The 18,614-nt window shown below is 47.8% G+C and overlaps 1 protein-coding gene across 1 annotated transcript in view; it reads right to left on the reverse strand.

The window, feature by feature from the left end:
• Positions 1-17,923, reverse strand: part of LOC132388431 (zinc finger protein 850-like) — a 79,342-nt gene extending 61,419 nt beyond the window's left edge. The window contains exons 1-2 of the mRNA XM_059960775.1: positions 14,906-17,923; positions 8,336-8,340 (exon numbers count right to left, since the gene is read on the reverse strand). Of these exons, the coding sequence (XP_059816758.1) occupies positions 8,336-8,340; positions 14,906-16,620 (1,720 nt within the window). The 5' untranslated portion in view covers positions 16,621-17,923. The remainder of the gene's footprint in view (positions 1-8,335; positions 8,341-14,905) is intronic.
• Between the last annotated feature and the right edge of the window lie 691 nt (positions 17,924-18,614).

Raw genomic sequence — 18,614 nt, forward strand, 5'->3', positions numbered from 1 at the left:
CTCGGAGAAGCTGTACCGGAGGGGATGGTCTTTGGCTCGGAGGTTCGACGGACTCGGCGCATTCGGTGTGTGCTGCGTCTGCGAGGCAGAGTCGGGCGGCGCCGTGGGGGCCAATAGCGGGGGTATTCCCTTCTGCCGCCGGCGTGGGATGGCGAGTCTGTCGGGACCCTGGAGACTCGTGGAAACTGTGTGGTGATTTCTTTTGAATTTACAGTCCTTTAACATCTTGGACTATTTTTACTGTGCCCATAGTCTGTTTTTTTTTTAATCAATTATGCTTTTGCTTGCACTGTTGTAACTATATGTTGTAACTATGTGGTTTTGTGCAGGTCTTGTAGCTTTAGTTTTTGGTCTTGTTTTGTCTGGTGGATTTGGAGCTCCTTTCCGGGGAACGCGCTAAGATGCTAGCCTGATATTAATACGCAGCAGCCTCTCCAGACTCTGGATTGGGGATTGCCAAACGGTATGTGGATTTTCTGGTGTACTCTGTTTTGTCCTGTGCTTTTGTGATATAATTCTGGAGAACATTGCCTCATTTTTTAACTCATTGCATTTGTGGTTTCTAAATGACAATAAACAATCTGAATCTGAAGTGTGTTACGAAGGTGAAGCAACTCTGAGGGGCCGAAGGGTACAAAGTAGCCCCCTCATTTTTTGAGAATCGCAAGATCGCTATTAATTCGAGTCTGGGACGCAGGAAATGAGAGAGGGACACTCAGAATACACAGGGTTTGGAATGTGTGCTGGCCTCAGTGAAACGGAGCCATTGATAGCGACCATTGTCTCTGGGAGACGGAATTGTGTATTGAGTGCTGTACTATTCATTGAAGCCCTCAGGGAATGACTAGAGTGGGCTGGTTGAGGGATTGCAACATCCCAACCTGATTGACATCTGAGACCCCGTGAGTGAGGATAAAAGAGGGTCTGGGGAACAACCCCTTCAGACGCACCAGGAGAAACGCTAGGAATCCCGTGACAGCGTTTAATAGCGACAGCCGTTGGGGCTCGTATGCGTCCTTTCCCTTGCCTGGGATTGGCGGCCTTACCACGGAAGAACGGCTTTAGCTAAAGGAGAGGCCACAAGTGAACGGCCACACCAACGGGACTCCTGACGAATCAAAATCATAAAGGTTGGAAAACCCGGAGCGGTAACTATTCCATTCTATTCGTATTTCTCTCTCTCTCCAACAAAGTGCACCACAGCGACAACCAAAAGACGGCAGCTTGTGGAACTGCAGTGAACTGTATATTTCCATTGGACAATTCGTTATCCCCGAGACAACGATAGAGCTTATTTCTTATTGATTATTAATATACCCGCACTTTTAGATTTAGTATTGACGACGTATATTATCTGTATATTTGCATTGATATTACTTTTGTGTATTTTTACTAATAAATACAGTTAAAAATAGTATCGTCAGACTTCAACAGACATCTCTATCTTTGCTGGTAAGTGACCCAGTTACGGGGTTCGTAACAAGTGCTACACCTGCCCTTACACTTCCTCCCTCACCACCACTCAGGGCCCCAGACAGTCCTTCCAGGTGAGGCGACACTTCACCTGTGAGTCGGCCGGTGTGGTATACTGCATCCAGTGCTCCCGGTGTGGTCTTTTATATATTGGTGAGAGCTGACGCAGACTGGGAGACCGTTTCAATGAACACCGACGCTCGGTCCGCCAGAAAAAGCAGCATCTCCCAGTGGCCACACATTTTTATTCCACGTCCCATTCCCATTCTGATATGTCTATCCATGGTCTCCTCTACTGTCAAGATGAAGCCACACTCAGGTTGGAGGAACAACACCTTATATCAGGCTGGGTAGCCCCCAACCTGACGGCATGAACATTGACTTCTCTAACTTCCGTTAATGCCCCTCCTCCCCTTCTTACCCCATCCCTGACATATTTAGTTTTTTTGCCACCCTCCTCGTTTTTTTCTCTCTCTCTGCCCATCACTCTGCCTGTTCTCCATCTCCCTCTGGTGCTCCCCTCCCCCTTTCTTTCTCCCGAGGCCTCCCATCCCCTGATCCTTTCCCTTCTCCAGCTCTGTATCCCTTTCGCCAATATCCTTTCCAGCTCTTGGCTTCTCCCCACCCCCTCCGGTCTTCTCCTATCATTTCGCATTTTCTCCTCCCCTCGTACTTTCAAATCTCCTACTATTTTTCCTTTCAGTTAGTCCTGACGAAGGGTCTCGGCCCGAAACGTCGACAGAGCTTCTCCCTGTAGATGCTGCCTGGCCTGCTGTGTTCCGCCGGCATTTTGTGTGTGTTGCAGATGCTGCGGATCCGCGGTAAAACGGGATCACGTGACGGGTGGAGGGTCTCCCACGTGACCGGGTGACTCCTCTCCTCGCCCCTCACACTCTGCCCGACCTCCCCACCGCATTTCCCACATTATTCCCTATTTACACCGGGTACAGGTTTCACATTTTCCCTCCGTATATTCCCGTCCCATCCCTCCACCTCCCTGGGTTAGGGGCTACGGGTTCGAATCCCATTCCGATCCGACTAACATTTTAGATCCAAACCAGAATTGTGCAGGTTTCATGTAAATAAGTCGATGTTTATAAACACTAATTTGTATTCACATTCCTCCGGCCTCACTGGACAGGAACACTGAAACATCAAGTGAGAAACAGCAGTAGGTGGCCATTTAGCCCCTCTAACTATCAACAAGATGGCGGCTTCTCTCCCATCTCAGACACATGTTTCTGTCCGATCCTAATTTCCTCAATCCCTTCGGTCTCCACACATGAGTCAGCCTCTGTTTTACGTGGGGACGATCACCGAGTCTTCAACAACCTCTGTGGTGGGGATTTACAGACATTCACCACCCTCGGAGTGGAGGCATTTCCCCTCATCTCAGTCCCGGACAGACCACTCCTTTTTTCAGAGACTGTGATCCCTGGTTCAGCCGGTAATGATGTTGTACATTTCAATGTGTCTCAGTCCTCGGTGCTCTAAATGAAAGGGTTAGCACATTTGATCTTTCTTCCTATGATGAGCCCAGCACCCCAGGGATCAGTCTGGTGAATCTGCATTGCACTCTCTCGAACAAATACTCTCTAACCTCTTTGTTAATCCTCTGTGGAATTAATTACCATCTTCTGCAGCCCCGTGTTGCCCCAACCCCTCACCTCCCACCCCTGTCACTATTTCCACCTTCCCACCTCCCCCTCACCTGGATCCACCTCTCACTCCCCAGCTCTTGCCCCATCCCCACCCCTCACCTCTTTTCTCTGACTATTTCCCGTCCACTCTCAGTCCAGAGGGAGGGTCTCAACCCGAAATGTTGACGGTCCATTTCCCTCCACAGATGCTGCCCGACCCACTGAGTACCTCCAGCAGTTTGTTCTTTGGTCTGTAAACCCGTGTTAGTATGAGGAGCGGGATTTTACACCATATTCCAGGTACAATACCAACAAAGCACAAATAATTGTCACTCTGCCCGGACCATTGGCCTCGCTTGCAGGGCAACAGTCTGCCGGTGTTTGCCCCCAATGTGGTGAATCCCTCTGCTCGGCACCACCGTGGGCTCAGACATTTCCACAGATGAGCCCCTCCTGTCCCCACCGGGACAAACATCCTGTCCGCCCACTCTCTCACCATCTTCATCCTGTCGATAAAATCCCTCCCTCCCCGGGGAAACGGCATCGAACCGACGGGCCGAGCGGATACATCAGACTCCGGCCGCAGGAGGCGCTTCACAAACGCCCCAACTTCCCTCGGAGGGAAATGGAAATAAATCAGAAAGCGGACATTTACTTTGAGGTTTTCTCCGCTCTGAGGAGGCGCTCGGCGCTCGAGCGGGAGACGAACTCAGCGGGGTAACGCCCACTCGGCTTGTCCGGCTCCGCGATTGGTTGTAACCAGTGACTGACGTCGCTTCGCACCAATGGGAATAGCGCAGCTCCTGAATCCTCTGTTCACAGCGGTGGGGGAGGGGCTGGTCACGTGATTATTAGCCCAGCCGTTAAACCCATAAAGCTCGAGCACAGCAGCGCGTGGGTGACGTAAGACACCGCGCACGTGAGGGCAGATCCCGGTGTGAGGAGCCCGTGTGACGTCAGGCGCGTGAGGGGGGGGAGCTGTGTGACGTCACCTGTGGGAGAGCGCTGGCATTCAAAAGCACCTTAATGGTCTTTTCAGTGGGACAACAACATTAATGACGGGTTTCATCACTGAATCCAGTGTTGTGGGATGTAAAGTCCCCTGTTATGTGTCCGGCTGTGCCGTGTTGTAGGTGGAGTGGGCAGCGTGGTGTTTGTCTCGATTCGGGTCACAACACCAGAATTGGCAGCGGGGTCCACACACAGTGTATTAGTCAACAGAAAACCTCTCGTCCCTGCAGTCTTTGTCTCCTGGTAAACTCAACACCCTGACAGTGTGGATCATAGATACCCCTTCCTCTCAGAGTCAGGGGATCACTCAGACAGCTGATCGCTGAGAGGAATTATATTTATTGGTCATTAAAGTTCACCCAGATTCGTTTGGCCGGATTTGATGTGGAGTTCGCGGTGTCACAGCGAAAGGGCCGGACGGCTGAACTCTCTCCGTTGTCCAAACATCCTTCCAGGTGAGGCGACACTTCACCTGTGAATCTTCCGGGGTCGCCCGATGTGGCCGCCTCTATACTGGTGATACCGGCTCCTCCGCAGTTGTGCGGGGTAGGGGTGTTTTTTGGGGGTTGTTAATTTCGATACTGTTCTTTTTTATGCGGGGGGGGGGTGAGGTGAGAGTTTGATTTTTTTCTCTGAACGACTTTCATGCTTTTTCTTTCTTTCATGGCTCTCTGGAGAAGAAAAAAACTTGCAGTTGTATATGGATACCTGATTTGATAATAAATTAACCGTTGAACTCTCCGCCCCGAGCAGGACTCAAGCATTTTCATTCCGATGCCCATTCCAGTTCCGACATGTCAACCCATCGTGTCCTCTTGTGCCAGGATGAGGCCACCCTCAGGGTCCAGGATCAGCAGCTCATATTCCGTCTGGGTACCCCCTTCCCCAACTTGATAGCATAAGTAGGGCTGTTATCTTAGAATACGTACACAGGGTTGTTTTCTTTATCGGAAGGGTGGGTTTTGGGGTTTGATGATTAGGATGCTGTCCTTTTTTATGCGGGGGGTGGGGTGGGAGTTTCTGAACGACTTTCACGCTCTTTCTTTGTTTCGTGGGTCTCTGGAGAAGAAGAAAATCTCAGCGTAATTTATGGATACCTGCTTTGATAATAAATTAAACTTTGAACTACCCGCTCCGAGCGGGACTTCCCGGTGTCCAAACATTTCAATTCCGATTCCCATTCCGCGTCAGCCCATTTTGTGCCAAGATGAGGCCACCCTCAGGGTCCAGGATCAGCAACCTATACTCCGTCTGGACACCCCCCCCCCCCCCCCCACAACCTGATAGCAGAAATATAGATTTCTCCTTCCGGTGAACAAATTTCCCTCCCACTCCCACTCCCTCTCTGACTTCTCACGTCCTCTCACCTGCTTATCACTTCTCTCTGGGTCCACTGCTCCATCCCTTTCTCCTATCCTCCACTCTCCTCTCCTATTAGACTCTAATTTCTTCTCCTCTTGAGCTTTCCCACCTACCTGGCTTCACCTGTCACCTTCCAGCGAGACATTTCCTCGCCCGCCCCGATTTTATTCAGATATTTCTCCCATTCCATCTCAGTCAATAGACAATAGACAATAGGTGCAGAAGTAGACCATTCGGCCCCTCGAGTCTGCACCGCCATTCTGAGATCATGGCTGATCATTCACTATCAATACCCAGTCCCTGCCTTGACCCCATATCCCTTGATTCCCCTATCCATCAGATATCTATCTCGCTCCTTCTTGAATGCATCCAAAGCACTGGCCTCCACCGTCTTCCGAGGCAGTGCATTGCACACCTCCACAACTCTCTGGGAGAAGAAGCTCTTCCTCAACTCTTTTAAATAACTGACCTCTTATTCTCAATCCATGCCCTCTGGTACTGGACTCTCCCAACATCTGGAACATATTTACTGCCTCAATCCTATCAAATCCTTTAATTATCTTAAACGTTTCAATCAGATCCCCTCTCAATCTCCTCAATTCCAGCGTGTACAAGCCCAATCTCTCCAAACTCTCTGCGTAAGACAGCCCTGCCATCCCAGGAATCAACCTAGTGAATCTACGCTGCACTTCCTCAATTGCCAGAATGTCCTTCCTTAAACCTGGAGACCAAAACTGTACACAATATTCCAGGTGTGGTCTCACCAGGGCCCTGTACAAATGCAAAAGGACATCCTTGCTCTTGTTCTCAATTCCCCTTGTAACAAAGGCCAACATTCCTTTTGCCCTCTTCACTGCCTGTTGCACTTGCTCATTCACCTTCATTGACTGATGAACTAGGACTCCTAAGTCTCTTTGCATTTCTCCCTTACCGAACTCTACACCGTTCAGACAATACTCTGCCCTCTTGTTCCTGCTTCCAAAGTGGATAACTTCACATTTATTCACATTGAATGACATCTGCCAAGTATCTGCCCACTCACCCAGCCTATCCAAGTCTCCCTGTATTCTCCTAACGTCCTCTTCGCATGTTACACTGCCACCCAGTTTAGTATCGTCAGCAAACTTGCTGATATAGTTTTCAATGCCCTCATCTAAATCATTGACATAAATCGTAAAGAGCTGTGGTCCCAATACAGAGCCCTGTGGTACCCCACTAGTCACCTCCAGCCAGTCCGAGAAACACCCATTCACTGCTACCCTTTGCTTTCTATCTGCTAACCAGTTTTCTATCCATGTTGAAACCCTGCCCCCAATGCCATGAGCTCTGATTTTACTCACCAATCTCCTATGTGGCACCTTATCGAATGCCTTCTGAAAATCTAGGTACACAACATCCACTGGCTTACCCTCGTCTAACATCCTTGTTACAGCCTCAAAAAACTCCAACAGATTAGTCAAGCATGATTTGCCCTTGGTAAATCCATGCTGGCTCGGCCTAATCCTATTTCTGCCATCAAGATGTGCCACTATTTCGTCCTTAATAATGGACTCAAGCATCTTCCCCACGACTGACGTTAGGCTAACAGGGCGAGAGTTCTCCGTTTTCTCCTTCCCTTCCTTCTTGAAAAGTGGGATAACATTAGCCACTCTCCAATCTTCAGGAACTGATCCTGAATCTAAGGAACATTGGAAAATGATTACCAATGCATCCGCAATTTCCTGAGCTACCTGCAGACCATCTGGACCCGAGTATTTATTAGCCTTCAGTCCTACCAGTCTACTCATCACAGTTTCTTTCCTAATGCCAATCTGTCTCAATTCCTCTGATACCTTATGACCCTGGCCCATCCACACATCTGGGAGATTGCTTGTGTCCTCCCTGGTGAAGACAGATCTAAAGTACGCGTTAAATTCTGTTGCCATTTCCCTGTTTCCCATAACAATTTCCCCGAATTCATTCTTCAAGGGGCCAACATTTTTCTTAACTATCTTCGTTCTCTTCACATAGCTAAAAAAGCTTTTGCTATCCCCTTTTATATTCCTGGCTAGACTGAGCTCATACCTGATTTTTTCTCTCCGTAATGCTTTTTTAGTTAAGATCCGCAGTTCCTTAAAACTTTCCCAATCATCTGTATTCCCACTTATCTTAGCCCTGTCATACTTCTTTTTCTTTAATGCTATACAATCTCTGAATTCCTTTGTCAACCACTGTGGCCCCTTCCCCCTCTTTGAATCCTTCCTTCTCATTGGAATGAACTGCTTTTGCATCTTTTGTATTATCCCCAAGAATATCTGCCACTGCTGATCCACTGTCTTTCCTGCCAGGACATCCGCCCATTTAACTTTGGCCAGCTCTTCCCTCATGGCTCCGTCGTCTCCTTTATTTAATTGCAACACTGACACCACTGATCAGCCCTTATCTCTCTCAAATTGTAGATAAAAACTTATCATGTTATGATCACTACTTCCTAATGGCTCCTTAACTTCAAGATCTCTTATCAATTCCTGTTCATTACACATCACCAAGTCCAAAATTCAAGTCCAGAGTTCCTGGTTGGCTCAAGCACAAGCTGTTCCAAAAATACATCCCTTAGACACTCCACAAACACCCTATCCTGGGGTCCAGCACCTACCTGATTCTCCCAGTTCACCTGCATGTTGAAATCTCCCATAACGACTGCATTACCTTTAGCAATGTTAACTCCCTAATCAACGTACCCAATAACCACGCTACTGTTTGGGAGCCTGTACACAACACCCATTGGGGTCTTTTTACCCTTACTGTTCCTCAGCTCAATCCACACAGACTCTACTTCCCCTGTTCCCAAGTCACCTCTTGCTAAGGACTGAATCTCATTCCTCACCAACAGGGCCACCCCACCCCCTCTTCCCATATTTCTGTCTCTACGATAGCACGTATACCCTGGTACACTCAATTCCCAGGCCTGATAACGTTGGATAACCTCTACCCACACAGATAGAGACAGATACCCTTCACCCTAAACCCCTCCTCGCCTGGGAACCACAACTAACTGATCCCACAGCCCGGCCTCGGGCGCAAAGCTGAAAACTGGGCTGCAGGACCAGAGATTCCGGAGCCTCCAGCCGTCCGGCAGAGCTCCTTCAGTCCGGAAGGAGGGTTCAACTGGAAACGTCGACTGTTGATTCTTTCCGATAGATGCTGCCCGGCCTGCTGAGTTCCTCCAGCATTTTGTTTGTATTGCTCTGAATTTCCAGCATCATTTGTTTGTGAGTTACTTCTCCGTTGTCCCTCCCGCCTCCGTCCACTGGTCCCTCTGTAGGGACCTCCGGCCACGGCCGGTGCAGCCCAGAAACTCGTACTAAACGCAGGCGCAGTGCCGACCGTAGCTGTCGCCGGCCGTTATTCTGTTCAGGCGTCCGTGAAAAACGTACTGATCTTGGGTTTGTGGAAATCAGGGGCCGGCTGCCGTGGAAGCACAACTTTTTGGGCCGAAAGGCCTGTATCGTACTATAGGTTTTCCATGTTTCTATGAAAAGCGCTGGGAACGAGATCTGCCGGACGGCTGGAGGCTCTGGACTCTCCGGTCCTGCAGCCCAGTTTTCAGCTTTGCGCCCGAGCCCGGGCTGTGGTATCAGTTAGTTGTGGTTCCCAGGCGAGGAGGGGTTTAGGGTGAAGTCTATCTGTCTGTGTGTGTGTGGGTAGAGGTTATGAGTGGACTGTGGGTGTGGGGTGAGAGGAGTGACGTTCTGGGGGACCGTATTCGGAGGAGTTGCTGTTGTAAGAAAGTGGGATGATCGGAATTTCCGTGACCGGGTCAAATAAAGTTGTAAACAGGGGAGGAACTGCTCCGTTGTGTCGGACGCTCGCGTGTACTTTCAGGAAGCAGCCATTCTCTCTTCAAATGAATTGTTGTCTAATCTTGCTGCTAACATTGTGTTTGTTACAATGCCCCAGAGTCTGGCAGAGCTGTCACCGTCATGGGCTGTTGGTTCAGATTGGGATGGCGGTGGGGTGTCAGTGACCTCTGTATCAGAGAGCAACACGGGTTTCTACATCCTCTTGTGAGATATAAATGTCCTCACAGTGGATTCGGATCAGCTGGCATATCTGGAGCTTGCAAGGGGAAAGAGAATAGAGAAGGGGTGAGGAGAGAGAGTATTAATCCGCAAATCATCATCCGGGATGGAGGGGTACAGGAGCTGTCTGATAGATCGTTTTACAGTAATTGTATTTTTATATAATCTCACAGACGGTGACTGAGGAAGGAGCTTGGTGAGGGAGGATACCCGGAGGTGAGCAGGTCAGACACGTTATCAAGACAGTGACAGTGATGTGATATCCTGTGTCATGGGTATAGACAGTCGTCTCAAATGAGGGATTTGTTTGGTGATGCCGCTTCCCTGGAGGTGGAGGAAAGAGGACACACAAACAGGTGGAACCAGCTGTGGGAAGACATGGTTTGTCAGGTCTGACGATGAGCTGAATGTACCATAACTTTCAGACTGAATCAGAAAACCATTCTGAGGGTATTTGAAATGTCAGAAGCAGGAGAGATGTGATCCCATGTGTCCATCAGACCCTCACTGAGATGGTTCCAGTTATAACGTGCAGGGATGAAAGCATAGTGTTTGGGGCTGATTTAATCACTGATTCTGACACAGTGAGAGGGTTAGTTTTGCTGTAAGGAAGTAATATTAATGGAAGACACAGGAACTTCATCAATTGCCAGTTGTTTAGCAGATGTGACCAATCTCTGTCACGTTGACATAAACATAGACTCGCAGTGGTGACAAAGGGGTGCAGTCTGGTTTAATTCAGGTTGGAGAGGGGTGTGGAGTTTTGAAATCAATGCCTTGAGGTGCCACCATCGTTAATTTACCATGTCCGGAGTGGCGGGTCACACAGCACGGAAACAGGCCTTTGGCCGGCCATACCTGTTCTGACCATCCACTCACTGTCCACACGGGTCCCATTTATCAGCACTTGGTTCACAGCCGACTGTATCTCGGCAGTTTCAATGCTCATCCTGTTCGTAAATGTTGTGAAGGGACCTGCCTCCACCACCACCTCGGGCAGTGAGTTCCAGATTTCAGCTACCCTCTGAGTGAAAAGTCTCTTCCTCAGATCCCTCTAAACCTCTTCATCCTCTGCTTAAAACTATGCCCTCTGATCGGTGACACCTCTGTCCCAGGATCGTGGCTGATATGGGCATCAGTGAGGCCTTTGATAAGGTTCACATGGTAAGTTCCTGTGGAAAGTCAGATCACACGGGATCCAGGGAGAGCTGGCTCACTGGATGCACAGTTGTCTTGATGGTAGGAAGCAGAGAGTGATAGTGGGAGGCTGTTTATTGGACTCGAACCCCGTGCCTACTGAGGTTCCACAGGGTTACACCCCATTGCTCTGATTATTCATTGATATTTAAATATATTTGCATTTGCACAGTTTGTTGAATTCTTTGAACATCAACCATTGCTACTTGTCATCTAGATCAATAATTTGGTTAAGAATACACAGGATATGGAGAGTAGATTTGCAGCATGTTCAAACAATTAGTTTTTCTTAAAGAGATTAAGTATAAACTCTCCGCTCTGTTACCCTCTGCGCACACGACCACCTCCTCCCCTTACCGTCCTCCCTCTCACCCTGACATTGGACATACATTCAGGGTGAAAGTGAATTATTTCGGGGAATCTGAAGGGGAATTCTTCACAGAGGTTGGTGAGAGTGTGGAATGAGTTGCCAGTGGAAGTGGAGGATGTGGGTCTGATTTAGACACTAAAGAGGAATTTGGGTGAGGACGTGGGTGGGAGGTGTATGGAGGCTCTGGTGCAGGTAGCTGGAACTAGGCAGTAACAACAAAAACAGGTCGGCATTGGCTGGAAGGGCCGAAGGGCCTGTTACATTGCTGCTGCTCTCTTTGACTCTAATAATATTCTAATTTGTAATTTCCACATCAGTTCTTTGCTGTTCATGACTGAACCCAAACATTTACCCAAACAACAATTGTATGTCTCTTGGCTGGCTACAGAAAGCACTTACCAGCTGTGATACTTGCCAAAGTGGGTGTTACTAAGTACCGACCATGCAGGGTGCCCAAACTTTTGCTTTGGGCCCTTTTCCTTTTTTGTTATTTTGAAACTGTAGAAGATGGAAATTAAAATGTAATCTTGTTTAAAATATTAAAGAAATGTGTCATCTTTGACTTTATGCCTTTCGGAAATCAGGTCATCTTTTACTCGCTGAGCTATTCACAGTAACAGAAATTTTGACCAGGGCTGCCCAAACCTTTGCAAGCCACTGCTGGACTAAGTGTGTAAATGTAGGACGGGACCACGTTGAAAAATAAATGTGCCAGTTTTCCAAAATTGCTCCCTTCCACCCGAGGCCACGAATATATCAATCACCCCTCGTATATATTTTCGTCAAATATGAACAGGATTCAGCACTCCATGTGTGTATATGCAATCGTGATCAGACCAGAACACGTACATGAGAGGCCAACTCAGAAAAATAAATCATCACTCTGGAAGAAAACATTAACCAGTGGAATGAGTATGACCCTCCATGGGAGACATCCTAACGATCTGAGCAGACGAGATGGTGACAAATGAGCCCTGAATAAGGAAGTTAACTCCCAAAGTCATTCTTCCACAGCCAGAGATTTGAGAGGCGAAGAAAATCTCAGACAGAACTACAGTCAGCTCGACTTCTTCAGTCTGCAGGAAATTCAAGGGAAACTTCTTCACCCAGAGTGATGACAATTTGGAACCCATCACCACAGAGGTGGACAACAGGGGAGGATTTGAAAGTTCTGTTGTGGAACAGAATCAGGTCCAGCCGGCCTGAGTTGACTCTGTACTGTACACTAGGTGTGTTATAAATTCACTAAGTACCGGAGACAGTGTTTAAAATACAACTGATTTATTTGTCACAGATCTAGTCCCATTAAAGATGAATATACAGCAGATGAAACTCCTCCCATGCCCAGTGACCAGGGTGCAGACCTGGGTGTGGTGAGCAGCAGCAATAATTGCAGTTCAGCACCGACAACTGCTACGAAGGATGAACAGCTGTGATGGGCAGAAGGGTGCAGAGTTGCCCATGTCCCCCCACCTGCCGGGGAAAATCACAAACTGTTATTGTTACCACGCTGCTAATGAGAGAGCTAGAGAGACAAAGGGAAAACATACTGGGACTGGAACATTTGCTTCAGATAAGGGAGAGACAACACCGGGAGTGAGAGACTTGTTGTTCCACCATATTATGACTCCTGCAAGACTTATGGCTCCGGAGAGGGCTGTTTACTTGGTACTATTCTGTTCATTAAAATTCTTCAGTGGACAGCTGGAGTGGGCTGGTTTGATGGACTAAGCCATTCAAAACTGATTGACACCTGAGACCCCGTGAGTAGGGATAAAATTGAGGTCTGGGGAGATACCCCTCAGACACACCAGGAGACACACTAGTGAGCACTGCTTGAGTGTTGGAACCCACAAGAAGGTGTGGGGCATCGGGGACCGAACAAAGAATCGGTCAGTTTAACTCACAGGGCTTGTGTGTGTGTCCACCCTTGCCTGGGTGATGAGTCCACCACAGAAGAATGGTCGGACAGAGGGGTCATACCTGAATGGCCACAACACATTGACGGATCGAGAACGTAAAGGAAGGTTTGACTGACTGTAGCTGTCACTGTTCGCTCGCTCTCTCTTTCTCTCTCCAACGATTAAAACACAAGAACCAACAACTACCTCAGCACGTATGAACTGAACTGAACTTTATATTCACATATGACAATTCATTATCCCCTAGACATCGATAGAGCTTGTTTATTATTGATTATTATTATACCCACACTTTTAGGTTTAGTATTGCTAACGTGTATTATCTATATATTTGCATTATTGATATTGATTTGTATATTTTACTAATAAACAATGTTTGAAAATAGTACCCCCAGACTCCAACGGATTCTTCTATCTTTGCTGGTCAGACACCCAGTTACGGGGTACGTAACACAACCACTCTCAAAATTGCATTCAGCAACGGTGATGGACAAATATGCAGCATGCAACTCATTGAAACTTTCTCCCCAGTGTGAACCCGGTAGTGTGTCACAAGTGCAATGCGCTGTAAGGTTTCACTGCTGATGCAGTGGACTCTCTGCAATGTTTCCCTGGTGAGTTAATGGCTTCCCTGCAGCAGCAATGTTTAGGGTACGACTAGCGATAACAGGGTTTTGGAGTGTGGGACTATCCAATGACAGAAATGTTCTTTCTTGTGAGTCTGGTAGAGAGATTTTCATGGCCTTTTGCTGGGGAGAGATGAGAAGAAGAGAGAGTGGGCTCTTTTTTCTTTCTTTTTCATTACTTCACTAACCATCTCGTCAAAGTAAGAATTGTACATCTCAGTCGTTTAATCACATATTGTGTATCGTTTGTTACTGCGGGGGTACTGATTTGTAACAGGGGATACGTCACACAGCATCCACCCAAACAAGATTTCTTAAGTTTGGCCGGGCTGGGGGAATATCACCCCCTATATTTAGCTGCTAGCCGAAGTAAGAGTTGCACAGGGTTAGATTACTGAGTGAATCGCTTCTGAAATACACAGCAGGTGAACGGTCTCTCCCCAGTGTGAACTCAATGATGCACATTAAGTTGATTTTGCTGAGGGAATATCTTCCCAAAGTCTGAGCATGAGATCGGCCTCTCCCCAGTGTGAACTCACTGGTGTCTCTGCAGTTGAGATGTCGGAGTGAATCACTTCCCACACACTGAAGCCTGAATTATGCTTCACCGTACGCTCCGCGTAGCCGCGTACCCGACACGGCACTCTAGGCCATACCGTACGCTGTAGCCTAAAGCACACCTTACGAAAATGTAACTGTGTGTCACAGACTGCCAGAACTGTGATTGGTCTGCTTGGTAACAGCACATTTCCTCCTAGAGATTTCCTGTTGCTTCAAAGTTGGGAAAATGGACCAAATCGAGGAGAGGTTAAGTCAGGAAGTCAGAAAATATCTACATTTGTACGACTCTTCATTGGTATATTATAAAGACTTGCAAATGGTATGAAATTTGTGCAAAGAAGTTTCCACAAACATCAGTTTGGACGTCACGGACTGCACAAAGAAATGGAAAAACTTCTCTCTTTTCTGCGCTGCAGTAATTTCAATAACTCTTATACAGCATCTATTAGCTCCAAATCCAACAAGATGAACTCAGCAGTCGCCATCATTCCCAACTCCACGAGTCAATTCAACACAGTAGCATAGAACCCCAATGCCGACTAGCGTTTTGCCAGAGCAACACAGACACACAAACTCACAAGTAAAAATGCACACAATGGCATAGGCCACTTGCGTGGGCTACTGTGTATGATACACTGTAGGGTTCTACACAGAGGTATAATTCAGGCTTGAGTCTGTGAACGGCCTCTCCCCAGTGTGAACTGACCAGTGTTTTTGTAGGTGGTGTGACTGAGTGAATCCTTTCCCACACTCTGAGCAGGTGAATGGCCTCTCCCCAGTGTGAATTCGCTGATGAACCATTAGGTGAGATGACCGAGTGAATCCCTTTCCACAGTCTGAGCATCTGAACCGCTGTTCCCCAGTGTGAACTCTCTGATGTACCTTCAGGTCAGTTGAACAAGTGAATCCCTTCCCACAGTCCGAGCAGGTGAACGGCCGCTCCCCAGTGTGAACTCGCTGGTGAGCCATTAGTGTGGATGACTGAATGAATCCCTTCCCACACACTGAGCAGTTGAATGGCCTCTCGCTAGTGTGAACAGACTGGTGTCTCAGTAGCTGCGATGACAAAGTGAATCCCTCCCCACAGTCTGAGCAGGTGTATGGCTTCTCCCCAGTGTGAACGCGCTGATGTACCTTCAGTTTAGATGACAGAGTGAATCCCTTCCCACAGTCTAAGCAGGTGAACGGTCGTTCCTCAGTGTGAACTCTCTGATGTACCTTCACTTGAGATGACTGAGTGAATCTTTTCCCACAGTCTGAGCAGGTGTATGGCCTCTCTCCAGTGTGAACTCGCTGATGCACCTTCAGTTGAGATGACCAAGTGAATCCCTTACCACAGTCTGAACAGGTGAATGGCCGCTCCCCTGTGTGAGCTCGCTGATGAACCATTAGGTGAGATGACCGAGTGAATCCCTTACCACAGTCTGAACAGGTGAATGGCCGCTCCCCTGTGTGAACTCGCTGGTGTGCCAATAGGTGGGATGAATGAGTAAATCTCTTTCCACAGTCTGAGCAGGTGAACGGTCGCTCCCCTGTGTGAGCGCGCTGATGAACGGTTAGGTGAGATGACCGAGTGAATCCCTTCCCACAGTCTGAGCATCTGAATGGCCGTTCCCCAGTGTGAACTCTCTGATGTACCTTCAGGTCAGTTGAACAAGTGAATCCCTTCCCACAGACGGAGCAGGTGAACGGCCGCTCCCCAGTGTGAACTCGCTGGTGAGCCATTAGCGTGGATGACTGAGTGAATCCCTTCCCACACACTGAGCAGGTGAATGGCCACGCCCCAGTGTGAACAGACTGGTGTCTCAGTAGCTGCCATGACAAAGTGAATCCCTCCCCACAGTATGAGCAGGTAAACGGCCTCTCCCCAGTGTGAACTGACTTGTGTGCTTGTAGGTGGGATGACTGAGTGAATCCCTTCCCACAGTCTGAGCAGGTGAATGGCCTCTCTCCAGTGTGAACTCGCTGATGTACCTTCAGTTTAGATGACAGAGTGAATCCCTTCCCACAGTCTGAGCAGGTGAATGGCTTCTCCCCAGTGTGAACTCGCTGATGGACCTTCAGTTTAGATGAGCAAGTGAATCCCTTCCCACAGTCTGAGCAGGTGAATGGCCTCTCTCCAGTGTGAACTCGCTGATGTACCTTCAGCTTAGATGAGCAAGTGAATCCCTTCCCACAGTCTGAGCAAGTGAATGGCTTCTCTCCAGTGTGAATTCTTTGATGTACTTTCAGTTGGTATGAGCCAGTGAATCCTTTTCCACAGTCCGAGCAGGTAAACGGTCTCTCCCCAGTGTGAACTCTCTGATGTAGCTTCAGTTTAGATGACTTAGTGAATCCCTTCCCACAGTCTGAGCAGGTGAACAGCCTCTCCTCAGTGTGGACTCGCTGGTGAACCATTTGTTCAGATGACCGAGTAAAACCTTCCACACAAATTCAGCAGATGAACAGCCTCTGCCCAGTGTAAACTGACTGGTGTGTCAACAGGTGGGAAGACCAACTGAATCCCTTCTCACACACAGAACAGGTGGATGGCCTTGTCCCAGTGTGAACTTATTGATGTCCCTTCAGTTGAAATGTCCATCTGAATCCATTCCCACTGTCTGACCAGATGAATGGGAATCGCCTGTTCAAAATGACAGCCGTGGCAGTTGGTCAGATCATAAAGTGAATCTCTCTCTGCAGTCTGAGCGAGAAGGATGACCGAGTGAATCCCTTGCTCCACTTCTTAAATACCTGGACAGAGACAGCAAAACTGGTGTGTTGTGTTTTAGATTTACGTAGAGAAATTCCTTGTGATTTGTAACCTGTAAAAAGATGAACAAAATCCATCAGTGGGTGCAGGACAACATTTCAGATGAGATCACTGAGTTGTCAAGCTGTGAATTGATATCACACTGTTACAGTGAGATTCAACTCAAGTTGGAGAGAGAATTCATCTTCTAACTGGGCACAGCGCTGGCATCTGGAATGACCACCAAACTCTCTGAAGCTCTTCCTGTCTCTGTAAGAATGGGGCATTTCTGCCATCTCCGATCTGTGACCTGGCTTAGTTTGACTCTCTCCATTGGCATTATTCCCTGTTCCCACTGAGCTGCATGGGGTCCTGGCCCCACAGTAACTGAAACACTCTCACTGAAAAAGCCGGGAGTGCATTCCACACATTTCAGCGCTGGGAAAACAAACCTCTGGCTGTGCACACGATCAATGCCCCTCATCATCCTCTACACCTAGAAAAGGCACTAAACATAAACAAGGAAATTACACATTGCTTTGAGGATTTGTCAGATGCATACAAAATGATAAAGGAGAAGATTGGGTAAATAAATGCAAGTGGCTTTTTCCACTGAGGTTGGGTGGGATGACAATCAGAGGTCATGGGTAAGTGGGGAAGGTGAAAATGTAATGGGAACATGTGGAAAAGCTCTTTACTGAAATGGTTGTGAGAGTGTGGATTGAGATGCCAGCACAAGTGGTGAATATGAGCTCGGTTTCACCATTAAAAAAAAGTTTGGATAGCAGCCTGGTTGGTAGGGTATGGTTTTGTGTAAAAATGGCCCAAGGGATATCAGGGACCAAATTCACCACAACCACAAACTGTTCCTACTGCTACCATCCAGGAAACGGTACCACAGCAAAAGGACCAACAGGCTCCTAGACATCATCTTCTATCAGGCCATCAGACTGATTAATTGATTTCTATGTTTTCTTGACTGGCCTATATACAAACTAATTATTATGTTAATTTAAATTACACATTGCACATTTAGATGGTAACATAATGTAAATATTTCTACTCCTCATCTATATGAAGGGTATTTGTAATAATTCAATTCACCCTCTCCACTATATGTTCTGTCAATCTAGCTCCCATTCCTCCTACAACCTATTTAAACCACATCACGCCCCCCCCCCCCCACGCTACCTCTTGCAAGCCTTATCACTAGGATATTAGTTGCCTCTTGGTCTGTTTCCCTAACTAACAAGTCTCCTATCAACCCTTCAACATTCCTCTGTAAGGTAATTGCCCACAACAGTGTCTGAAGTGGTCCACCTGCTGTTGTGCGGGATAGCAACAATGTACTCTGCGATGGCTATTTAACCTCATTCCCCTTCCTGACTCTCACACAGTTTCCTGTGCCCTGCACCTTGGGTGTAACTCACCTCTCTTCATGTCACACCTATCACCACCTCCAACTGCTGGATGATCTGGAATTCATCCCTTTCAAGTTCCAACTCCTTAACGTGCAGGGTTACAAGCTGCAGCTGGATGCACATCTTGTAGGTGAGGGCATCAGGGACACTGGATGATTCCCCTCCTTCCCTCCAAAATCCCCTCTAATTTGTAATAACCGGTGTGCAGATAAATCTTGTACTGTGCATTTTTTACCCAG

The sequence above is a fragment of the Hypanus sabinus genome, unplaced genomic scaffold (genome assembly GCF_030144855.1).
Source record: "Hypanus sabinus isolate sHypSab1 unplaced genomic scaffold, sHypSab1.hap1 scaffold_323, whole genome shotgun sequence".
Lineage (NCBI taxonomy): Eukaryota > Metazoa > Chordata > Chondrichthyes > Myliobatiformes > Dasyatidae > Hypanus > Hypanus sabinus.